This window comes from Hetaerina americana, unplaced genomic scaffold (genome assembly GCF_022747635.1).
Source record: "Hetaerina americana unplaced genomic scaffold, ioHetAmer1.1.p SCAF_3, whole genome shotgun sequence".
Lineage (NCBI taxonomy): Eukaryota > Metazoa > Arthropoda > Insecta > Odonata > Calopterygidae > Hetaerina > Hetaerina americana.
The window spans coordinates 71,418,751-71,431,152 of record NW_027286874.1 but is presented as its reverse complement, the minus strand read 5'-3'; the positions used below and the strand labels follow the sequence as shown (position 1 = coordinate 71,431,152).

The window sequence follows — 12,402 nt, the reverse complement described above, 5'->3', positions numbered from 1 at the left end:
ACGAGGAAAGCCTACCGTATACCATTTGGAGCTCTTCCCTGCACGCTTGCGTGCAGGGAAGAGCTCCAAATATATACCTCCATGAGGAACATGCGGGAAAGGTGGGTTGGCGGGAAAAGAAGGAAGGGAGACCAAGAATCGGAAAATATAACTGGAGGGCAGCCCTGAAATTTTCGTTCCCTCTGATCGCCGCAGTTTCCTTTGCACAAACACACTTTTGCCCTTCCCTGGCCCCTCCAGCTGCCGCCGCGCACAAACAAACGAACGCACACGCTGCTATCATCGCCCATTACAAATACTGCCGGTCCTCGCCCCTTCGCGCCATTTCGGACGGAATCACCCCCTCGGGGTCGAATGGGGTGGGAGTTGTTAGGTAGCGTACGGGGATGAGAGCGAGGGCTGGGGAGGGGCGATGATTTTCCGGGTGTTTATCGAACTCACCCCACTCACACGCGCTGTAACTTGCGGATTTCACTGAGGCTCGGTCGAGGAAACCTGATCATTGCTCGGGATATCATTTTCCTACCTGCCACCCCAAGCGGGGAATGGGAGGTTCTACCACTTCCTCCAGCCTCGATTGTTTTTATTTCTTCATTTCTACGTCCCTCCCTTCTGGCCCGGGTAATTTGTCCAGATGGATGCCTTTTCCTCATCTCGCTCCTTGGAGACTCCTCTCTCTCTCCCCTCCGCCCTCAACCGAACTCGTCTAAACTGGGTGGCCCAAAATGGAGGTGAAGGATTTCGCGAACTCCTCGTTCGCTCATCCCACCAATCACACTCCGTGTTGAGTAGTTGTTATACTTTCCCTGGAATCGAGGAGCTAAGTGACTCCTGACCTGACTGTGACTGTATGATGAGTGCTCTGACCCATGCGTATTGAAAGGTCAAATACGAACCAAATACGGAATCCCTTCGGTAGATTGAAGAGAAAAATCTTTTTTGGCAAAGTGGAGTTTGGTAAAAATACGGTCATTTGCCCATATTTCCTCTCGCAACCATTTTAATGTTCACACAATTACGGGAGACTGAGCCTATATTTGAAGCTTATTTCTCCCAACCAAGTCTTGAAACCGATCCATTTTCACCTGCTCGCAGAAGCGAGGGGAATATGATGGGCGGAATTCAAAGGCTTCTCTCGGAGTGAGAATCCTTTAAATTTTAATCATGGGTGACAGTTTTCTGATTTTCCTGCCTGTTAAGTCCAGCGCTTTCATTTATTCAGCTGTTCACTAATGATCCTCCCATGCATTTATGTTCTTTTAATTTCACCCTAGAAGGGGATGTCATATATTTTATTTTGTATTTTACCTTTTTAAACGTAGGTTTTAGAAGGTCCCTAACGACTGCGCATCACGAGAGCATCCATTTTTTGCCCTACATTAGTACTTTCTACGTCTTTATAACTTCTAACTGCCCTCATGCTCGCTAGAAAGCCTACTCCCCCTAGCCTGCTTGTCCAACATTATTATCCCTTCTATTACGGCCTTCAACATGCCACTAGCTTTCAATTGTTTTCAATTTTAATAAAGAAACCTCAAAGAAACACAATACTTTTCTTTTACGGAAACAATTAGCAAATAGTTTAGTATCCCTTTCCATTGTAGGAATGAAGATGGTTACATGCCATGGTGAGAAATTGTTAACGTGCGCTTAGTGATCAATTGCCAATAAAAAAGGAAACTCTTGGAGATATATTCAGATGGATACTCCCATTAACAAAACAAGAATAACAGCTACAAGAAAATCTCAGACAACTATAGCAACTAACGTGAAATTCCAATTTCCGTAAAGATTATAATGAAACCGGCTTAACTTTAAAGTTAAGAGGCTTACAATGGCGAAGGTATTTATAATGTAAAATATGAATGGGAATAGGTCAAATTGATTACAAGAAATCTCACCTGCATGCTTAAAAATACAATATGCTGCTTGCGAGTGGGAAATAATGAAAGGGCATGCACGTCCTGGATCGATGTCTCGATCCAGCACACGTGCGACTTATTGGAATTAAAGCATCCAGACACGTATATGGCGCTAACTGATTTATTGAGTCTTCAAAATACTTTTTGCTACGATTTTAAAATCATTTCAAAGACGAATGAAATGGTTTCGGTTCACCGTTAGGCCAAAGAAAATTCGTGAATACGAATGAATATGCTAACGGGCTCCTCGGTGGTGCATCGCGACGGAATGTGCCGCGAGGCGCGCTCGAGAAACACGAATACAGGCTGTTCTCATTGCCGCGGCACCACTTCCTCCAACGAATGACCAATCAATCCGCTGCTTCGCCCAACAATGTCTCCATCTCCCTTTCACTAAAGCTCATTTCCCTCGCCCCTTCCCCATCCTATCCCTCTACCGACCCCTCCCGTCCGAACAGATTCTCCCTCATCACGAAGGACCTCGTCCGGTCGGTCCCTTGCGTACCAACGCCGCGGAGCGGTGGTCGTGGGAATCAGGTCTCAGGAGAAGACGACGTGGCGAGGGTTTCTCCCTCTCCCATCTCGCCCCGCCTCTACACCTCATCAGGGCGGTGGATAAGAAGATACTGACTTTCCACGAACCGGGCCCGAGTTCGAAATCTCAACCGAATGATAACACATCCCGAAACAAGGCATCATCTGGAATGCTGTAGAATTAAATGATAACTGAAGTACAAAGGAAACGAAAGCTGCCTAACGCAGAATAGCCCCGCCAACGTAATTTTCTTGGCGTCCACCTCTTCAAGTTCCTAAAAAAGGAATAATAAGAGTGAAATGTCGGCTAGCGAAATTCCAAGGAGCGAATCAATAATCGAATCAATATATTGAAAAAGTAGGAGTTATCTGCCGATGGATATTACTTAAAAAGATGAGCGAAGTTACTGGATAATGAAGAACATTGGTGTTACCAATCTCTCCACTCATGACAGTCAAAATTCTCCTGTTGCCCGACCCGGTTAGTAACGGGTAATCGCGACTCCACTATCCGTCCCGTATTGAGGGTTTGTTCATCGAGGCTGCAGTATGGGCACTCGGCGGGGCCATTCGAGGTAATTGGTTATAACTTGACAGTGTGCGAACAAACATTGAGGGGAACGGAACAAGGGTAATGCTAAAAATGAACAGTGAAACCTTCGTAAGAAAAATCGATGCCAAAGCCAAAGAGGCGGAAGGGAACATTCCAAGCGTAAAATTTCGAGACTTAAGCTATAAGGGAGCATTTACATAACGGGTGAGAATATAAGTATGCGACGCTGGAGATATAAGGCACTGAGTACAATTATATCCTCACTCTTTCGAAATCTTTTATTCATAACAGGTTAAGGGAAGAAAAAATCTCCAAATAAAATAACAAATATCAATCTAAATTGTACCAGCCCTCTCTATGTTACATGGCGGGGGATGATTCGGTACGAGGCAAGAAATATTCACATTAAACATTACTCCACATATCAGAGACAGTTATCATTGGAAAATTAGAAAGGTGAAAAATAGAAGCGTCTGAAACAGGTCGCTGGAGGAGAATACTGAAGATTTATTGGACTAAGCGAGAAAATATATAAAAGAGCAGAAGAGGAAAGGAATATTTGGAGAGAATTTCTATAGTGAGTAAAATTGACACTTGTTCAATGTTTTCCGCTGACATGTATATGGGTTTGTACCACCATTCATCTTTTGTGGGACTTTGAGGATGATTATTCCCTTTTCCTGACCCTTTAAACACCCTTCCTCTCCCTTATCCCTTACCCTTCCCTCCTGGCACTCCCTGCCACACACCTTTTCGGTGGATCACGGGGGTATTTGTGTAGATGTGGATGAACTCTTCGGCAAAGAAGAATTGGGTGGATTTGACAGATCTTGTGGCAGTAAAGGATCAGTTAAAAAGGTCATCGAGGAAAAGATCCCGCGAATAAGATCAAAGCACAAGTACATGAACAAATTGAAAAGGACCTGAAATAGAAAAGCAATCATGAGATGAGGGGATTAACACTGAATAGAGAAAAATTGCGGGCTGCAATGGACCTCAAATTCTTTGCTTTAATTGTAGCATAACGAAGGGTATACTTTATCAATGGAGACCAAACGAAACAACCGCAAAATATGAAGCAAATAAGAGAACCTTTAAGGAATGCCTTTGACATTTTGAACGAATTTAAGGTCTAAATACAGGGAATATCTTTAGCATATGTTGGAAGAAATATTTTTTGTAAATATATTTAAAATGCATTACTAGCCTTGTCGTACTACGGTATGAGAGTACGGTATGAGAAAAAGTATGGTAAGAAAGATTAAGTGTAGAACTAATAGGTTCTTAAGTAATTTTTGCCACTAACGGTAAGGGATGTGACACTGCCTATGAAAGCACTGAAAACATTTTTCACGCCGAGTAACCTAATATGCGAGCGTAATGCCTTCATTTTATTTAACTCATTTAATTTTAACCCTTACCTACAGTTCATCTCGGAACATGCATTTAGTGCATAAGCGCCATGTAAAAATTATTTGCATATGTTGAATTATTAAACTTCTCGATTGGTAATTACCAATCTAGTGATTTTTACACACCAATCAAGTCACAATTTTTTTTCGCAAGATTTGTGACGCACACGCGGTAGAATGCGGGGCATCCTTTGAATGAGTAGATCGTGAATCGAGAGCACCGGCACTCGTCGGGATGGGTCTACAATTAAAACTAAGTATTACGCCTTGTAGACGCTTGAGTATGGTGAGGCCCGGGAGGCAACTGCGGAAAGGCGCTCCTGAATGGCGCGCCTCTTCCCATGACATATCGGGAAACAGGGCGTATCGAGGTGATGGGGGTCGTCGGGTGGGCAACCGTCAATGGAAAAACACGACGGAGGAGGACCGCCCGAGGCGGCCGGGGAAGGAAAAGGGTTCATCGGCGAATTTAGCCGTTCACCGAGCACACCTGACCTGAAATTTTAATATAATTAGATTGACTTATGCACACGATGATGTGTACTTGTTGAAACGTGAGTTCACTGCTAACTACTCACGGAGGGAAATTTCAAAGCCCAGAACTAAATCGACAGATTAGACCGGCCAGATAAAACACGAAACCTCTCTCCCACATTGCAATATTTGAATACTCATTCTTTTACCGCGCATTTCACAATCATGAAAAAACCGCAAAGTAAAAAAATCTGCAAATAGATGATGTTCACCCAAATAGATAAGGTTTGTCACGCGATGTTATGAGAAAAAGTAGCACCGTAGAACGAGAATTAGATTAGAACGAGACTGGAAGAGACACATCGGCTGAAGGTCTCTTGCGATGAAATAAAAAATGAATCCCTTACCCCACTACACTATTTAGCTGAGATATATAAAACAAATTAAATGGATAAACCGTAGAACTTACATTTGCAAAACGTTATTTTTCTTTGGTCGACACAGGATCGCATTCTCTATTCGCGGTTTACTGTTGTGCATGTGTTGTTGAACAAAATTTCCCGCTGTGTCTGTGTGTAACTTGACCGATTCGTATGTGCATATTGTTTGAGTGACGCATGCAATCTTTCAATCTTGCACTAAACCCTTCAAAAACGCTGGGAAGAAGTTAGGCCATGGAAAACTGAGAGTACATTCGTATTGGCGGCCTGCATTACGCCAGTGGCATTGCCAGGTCGGGTGACGCCCGAGCCGGCACCTGTGAAACGCGTCGGCGCCCCCTGTTAAGTGCATATGCATTCGGCGGCATCCAGGAGTGGCGGGAATAGGAGCGCCGAATCTGTCGAATTGGAGCGTACGCCGTGTCGCGCATTGAGAGAGAAGCGGAACTTTTTAAAAGGGACGGAAAACAATGGGAAAATGCCGACTGTCTCTCGTGGACGTGATCGTATCCATAAGAATTGGATAAAAATCCTTGGCCGCACCGGCGGCAGTAAAAGGGGAAGACGCCGCCTCTCGAGGGCGAAGGGAAAGATTCCTCCTCACGATTACCTTTTGTAGTGAACCGAATCAATCGGCGAATATGAAAGGGATTAGAAAGTAGACTTAGAGGCCCTTTATCTGGTGATCAGTCGAAATATTCCACACTTCCCCTCTGAACCCGGCGTTTACGTTCGGACTCAGTAATACACCTGCATTCCTTTCTTGCACTGTGGCCCCTCGAGGTATTAATGCGTTGTGCGGCAAGGAAATACGCATTCAGGGATAGCAGAATTCTCGAGACGATACCAGGAGTTGAGAGCCACATTATAATTTTTTCTTCTATTTTTCCCCTCAACCCATCCAACGAGGCCTGGCTTATTTGAGACTGGCCCGCATATATTCTTTTTCATATTCCCGCATATGTTAACCCCTTAAAAGATTCTATTTAGTGTAGCACCAAAGTAGTAAGAGCGTGAAGTAACTATCTCCGGCCTATGCCTGCATATGTGAAGGATCTGGCTATGCACTTGTATGGTATACTATATGCTTTCCTTCACGCCGTCCGCTGCCAACAGCGCTGTGTCACGTTCTCTACGTCAATATAATACCCCGCAAAATACTTAAAGGGTGTGTGGCGGGGGTGCTAGGTCACCACCCGGAAAACAGAACGTCCCTACATGTGACTTTAGGGGCGGATATCATAAGTCGCATGTTTCTGAAAAAATAAAATTTTCCTCGTTTGCTCGATTGTTTTGCTGGAGGCCAGTTGTATAAGTGGTTGTGGTTCATTATGATTCCCTTTTTTCCCATTATCAAGAAATAATTTATTGGGTAAAATTAGCACATGTTTTGAATCGAGTCTTCCTCCGGCATGTACACAAATTTGGACGTTGAGGTTTTTTACTGAATATATTTTCCCTTCCTCTTGTCTTATCTCTTACCCTTCCCACCTGGTGGTTGCACCCCCTGCCACACTTTTTTGGTGAATCGAGGGGTATTTATGTAGCTGTAGATATGGTTACTTAGTTTATGTATACACTTACTACGATCAGAAATAGAAAATGAAACTGAGTGAGCATGATATACCTAAAGGTAGAATAAATCCTTATGCCATAATTAATATTTAAGGCACACAGATTGGGGCACAGCACAAGAGAATTCACGTTCTATTACACCTCGACAACCAACCAGAATACATTTTATAAGTTTTTATTTAATGTCTCCCAATTTTCGGAAAACTGGCATTTATTCCACAATAACTTGTTTTGATGGAACCAATCAATTGAACGGGCAAACAAATTATCTTGAGCTTAAATATCTGCTAAATAAACCCCTACCCTTGTGGTAGGTGATTATTCTACATCTACATCTACATAATACCCCGCAAGCCGCCGCAAGGGCGTGTGGCGGGGGGTGTTAGGTCACCAACCGTAAAAACGAAAAATACCACATGCAAAAAACAACACGGAAAATTACACCCCAGCAGCGCACACACTCATGCAAAACTCCCTCCATCCAATACTCATGCAAACACATACACCGCAAAACAACAAAAAACTGCACCCCAGGATACAGCACCAAAGCCATCCTAAAACACGCAAGCCAGGACACAACAAGCAAGAATGTGAAACATCACTACCACATGAAAATGCACCACAAAACACTCAACCCCCCAAAGAGACAGTAAAAGGAAGGGAATTCGACCCAACGTTGCAGGTAGCAGGAATTATTATCACTGGTTAACTGATAAATTTAGTTGTTAGCAGGCAGCTCGTCTCATATTTAATTTCCTCTCTAAGTAAATACTGAAGTAGCAGTTTTTATGGTAGCTGACCGACAGCTAAGGTCATTTGCGCCATTATGGATGGACAGGAAAGGGTGAAGGGTGGAGAGAAACCCAGCGTCGGCATTAGCCTACCCTTGTCGAAAGGCGCCAAGGGGTCTGCAGGTTAAGGTCCCATCTGACGGACATCATACTCACTCAAAGTGCTCTCGACAAAGCACCTAAAATAGGGATCGGGACACCACTGAAAAACATTTGTCTACAGTATTTGAACACGGGCCCTCTCGGTGGGAAGCCTGGACGTTAGCCAACGTACCATTCCGATCCCCGTAGATACTGAACGTTAACTTTTAAGAACAAGAAGAAAATAGTCGAGTCGGGAGTCAAAATAAAAACAAACTCCGACTTAAGCCTTCAATTAATTCTAGTATGGACCCACACTATTTGGTTAGATCAGACCACAAAGATACGGGAGATAGACTCAAGTATAGATATATACAAGTATTTGTTCTTTCCCCGGACAATCAGGAATCATAATAGTAAGTCATCAAAGTCATTCTAGAAATGGCAAAGACATTCGATTAACAAGTAGGGACAAAATTAAACGCTGTTTAGACATAAGGTTGGTACGTATTAGTTTCTAGTAGTGTATGTATATATTGCTTACACCCCCTGCGCAAGTGCATCAGTTAAAATGGTTTTTGCATGAATGTATACGCATCTGCGGGTGTGAAACGGCATGAATTTTTTCGTTTTGCATGTGGGTTCATTCTGTTTTACGGGTGGCGACCTAATTGTAGGACGAGTAATAAACGCTACTTGTAGGTATTCACCCAGAATACCACCCACCCTAAGCCACACGCACCAGAATAGTGCCCTAAGCCACACGTAAAAGGTAACTACCAGTTCATTCTTCCATAACAACGCAACGCAGTAGTTTTTCAGAGCATCATCCTACTAACCGTTGAAAATGTAATTGTGAAATACGACCTACACCTACATGTACAAGAGGGCACCCGCTTCACGGATCATTAGCGACAATGCTGCTGGGAATCCCACTCCAAGTTTATGGCGTGCAAATGGTCTTCCTGACGTCGGTCGGGTGTAGGACAGTTTAGGCCGAAACGGGGGAAAGGGAAAGCGAATCGCAGCTAAGCGCAGCAGTAGGGGACCCTCCGGGTAAAGTGGAAACGGTGCCCGAGAAATAGGGGAGGCGTCGGAGGAAGGAGGGGCTGGATTGAGAAACGGTAGTGAGGGAGGAACATCCCAGGAGTCCGTCAACACCCCCCGCCGTGGTCGCCCGGACTCCTTACCGCTCTCTCTCCACGACGTCGTCCGGCTAAAGGAGGGAGGGAGAGGGAACTCCTTCCCACTGTAACGATAGCGATCTCGGATGTGATGGGTCCACTCCCTGCGGAGGGCACTGTATAGTTGTCCACACGACGAGCGCGCCTCTCGGGCAAGCGATTAGCTAGCTGAAGAGGTGGAAGAGCACCGGGCAGCGTGGGGGGTTAAGGGGGCTGGAGGTTAAGGCCTCACTGGGAATACTCATCAGCGTCCCACTCCATGCCTGAACCTAATGGGAGAATTTTCTCGGAAAACGGTATCCTTGAAAACTTGCGTATGGCATATGCAATTGTAAATGACGGCTCTTGAATGCTTTATTTCAAATACGAGATCGTATGAAAATGCCTCGTTAGCATGCTCCGTGAAAGTGTTAAGGAGAATTGAGTTGTATCTGAAGATATGTGTCTTATAGAATGAGATGAATTCAGTATACTAGTATTTAACAACTTCGCAATGATACAATTACATTTAAATTCGTGACAAGGTTCATTGGGAAAGTATGGGCAAACCTCGAGTTCATTAAAGATGAAGACTTGTTTGCAGGGTAACATGCAGTGTATACATTTTATCTTTCAAGCCGCCAATTCAGGGGGAGAGACAAGTACACAAACTACAAATACGTATGCAGTTTTCTATAGGCTGGTGCAGTTTGAAATTAGAAATAATAACGCCACACGAAATATATTGACTGAGAATCCGTGATGAAAAATTCACCACATACAAGAAATAAAATTGCACAAAAATTTTCTTATTTTATTTTACGTAGGATCTCAATAGTATATGTAAGAAAAAATAACAAGCACAATTCAAAGGTAAAAATTTACACTTTAAGCAAACGTCGTGAGATATTGTACCGCTAAACGCAACTAGTGAATAAGTAATATTTAATATACTTATATATGTAGTAATATCGCCCTGTGGCGATGTGAATACTTTCGACGGAATTACTTCTAAAGACTTACAGGCATTTCCCCGCAGTAAGCAATCCCCGGCAGAAGCAAGTCGTCGTATACGGCCTTTACAGCCGTGAACACTAGAGACATCATCACTATTACACAATAAAGCACAAATGTCACCGAGGGAATCCAGGAAGAACTTTTTAATTCTGCGTTCTCTTGTGCGGACAGTTTGGCGAATACCTTGGGGTCGATAAAGAGTTGCTATATCCCCGCGGCGCACTGCACTACTGACCGAAATGTATTTATAACGGGGGAGTGGCTCAACGACGAACCGACGAATCACGCCATCTGCCGGGACACTCACGCGATCCTTCCCCCTGTCGTAGTTTAAAAGGATTTCCAGAGTATCGGTCGCAAAGGAACTACACAGAGTAATAGAAATGAAATGGGGCGGACCCATCGATCGGGCAAATATCATAGCGAACCCATAAATGGAGTTGCGGGTGACGATCCGAACATCCGACTATCGATATCCCTCATCGCAAATATGTACACTTTTTTGAGGAACCCTTTAACCCCTCTGGCTCACATGTAAATACGAATAGAAATAAGGTTAAAGATGTAGTTCTTAGAAAAAATATTCCATATAACGTGTACGCAACTATTAGTTCTACAATAGATACCAATGGGACGAATAATATTGCTTGCACTTATTACTCATAAATTTACACAAGTCTGGCTGGCATAATATTATTGATTTCTATGACCTGAGCTTGACAAACTCATTCAGATTCACATCTATGCCATAAACTCTCAAAAAATCAACATATATTATGGCATGAAATATAGAATACAAATTTTGGACTGTGACACATCACCTCTGCAAAACTATCGGAATAATTAATCACTATTATAAACGGAAGTCTAGGGAGATTTTGTTATATTTTTGCCACACGACCTTGCGGCAGCTTGCGGGGTATTATGTAGATGTAGAAAACACCGTTTATATATCGCCATTTTTCGGGTCTTCACAGAGTGCTTTGACATTGTCGACAACAGTTTCGCCGGTATTCCAACCAGTGTCTTCACATCGGAGGGCCTTTGCAAGAACTAGCAAAACCGTTGTCAACTAAGTCAACTTACGCGGCGAAGACCCGAAAAATTCTGCTGATAAATGCTGCGGAAAGCTAAGAGCCATTGTTCTCACTAATTCTGCTGGCGACAGTCATCTCCGATGCCACTGACCCGACATTACGAGACTTCGACATTATTTCAGATTATAATGAACAGACGAATAAAGGAGAATAAAAATGCGACCTGAGGCCGAGCACTCACCTGTGCCGTCTCTTCTTGCAGGGCCCGGAGGCGAGCGAGGGCCCGAAGCCTCTCCCTCCGCCTCTCTCCGAGCTGCTCCAGCCTCCTCGCGGCCCTGGAAACCTCGGCGAAGAGCATCCTCGCCCGTCCGACGCCACACCTTTCCGAGTCCATGGAAAAGAGGAGGGAAAGATTTCCGTCACCCTCGCGTGAGGAGAGCCCGCCGAAGAAAAAACTCGCAACGTCGCGGACAAGGGGCAGAAGAGCCCATTGGAAACTCGGCCCGACACCAAACTTGGGATCCGTGACACCGAAAGCGCCGGGACAGGGCATCCGGATGGAGGTAGAGACCGAGGAAGCGGCGAAAGGGAGAGAGAGAGAGTGATTGTGTGCGTGTCGCGGAGGAAAGAAACGAAGGCGTTTCGCTGAAAGTGATGTTGCGAGGGGGGTGGGTGAGAATGGTAGGTAGTAGGGTGAACCGGAGTGCGAGTGGTTCCGGGGATCGACGGGTTGGCGAGGTGGCGGAATAGGGGGAGGGGCGGAGTGACTTGGGGGTGTTGGGGGAGAGAGTATGGAAGGGGACTGGTTGGCTCTTTCTCCTTCCCCCTCTCCCTCAACCACCTTGTCCGGCAGGGTGATCCTTGTTCCTGAGGGTGGAAGGGGTTGCGTGGGGTTGGAAGCGAATTGGATGGGCGTCATGAGGGTAAGGTGGTCCATTATGCGACGAGGCACACTGTATGGCCTAGAGGGGAAAAAGAGAGTGGGCCTATAGATAATGGGAACTTCCATGGTGTTCCATTCACGTAAACGTGTTTCTATTATTTACTCAAACAGGTATTTCCTCCCTCGCCTTCCTTTTTGTAAATTGCACATGCATAATGCGAAAAACGTCTGTGTTACTTAAGCTCATAGTCTTTTCTGTTCTACTCTTTGCTTTTCCTTGATTCCTTCCAAAATCTTCAGCGTGAAAAGTGTCATTTTCAGAGAATTATATAACAGTAAAAATATTTATATAAAATTATTTAGCCACTTGGAAAACGATGAAAAATTATTTAAATTGCTAAAATTATGCCACGACCTCCTTTAGGCTATTGCTAATCGGACTTCAGACTTAGGCATTCTTTGAAGAGGGGTCTCTTTAAACTACTTGTTTGTTAATTCTCAAATTAATGTTGGCCAACAT

General features: G+C 44.3%; 1 protein-coding gene across 1 annotated transcript in view; it reads right to left on the bottom strand.

The window, feature by feature from the left end:
• Pura (Puratrophin-1-like) overlaps positions 1 to 12,402 on the bottom strand; it is a 1,144,475-nt gene that overhangs the window by 155,486 nt on the left and 976,587 nt on the right. Inside the window, exon 11 of the mRNA XM_071587878.1 lies at positions 11,241 to 11,379. Within this exon, the coding sequence (XP_071443979.1) occupies positions 11,241 to 11,379 (139 nt within the window). The remainder of the gene's footprint in view (positions 1 to 11,240; positions 11,380 to 12,402) is intronic.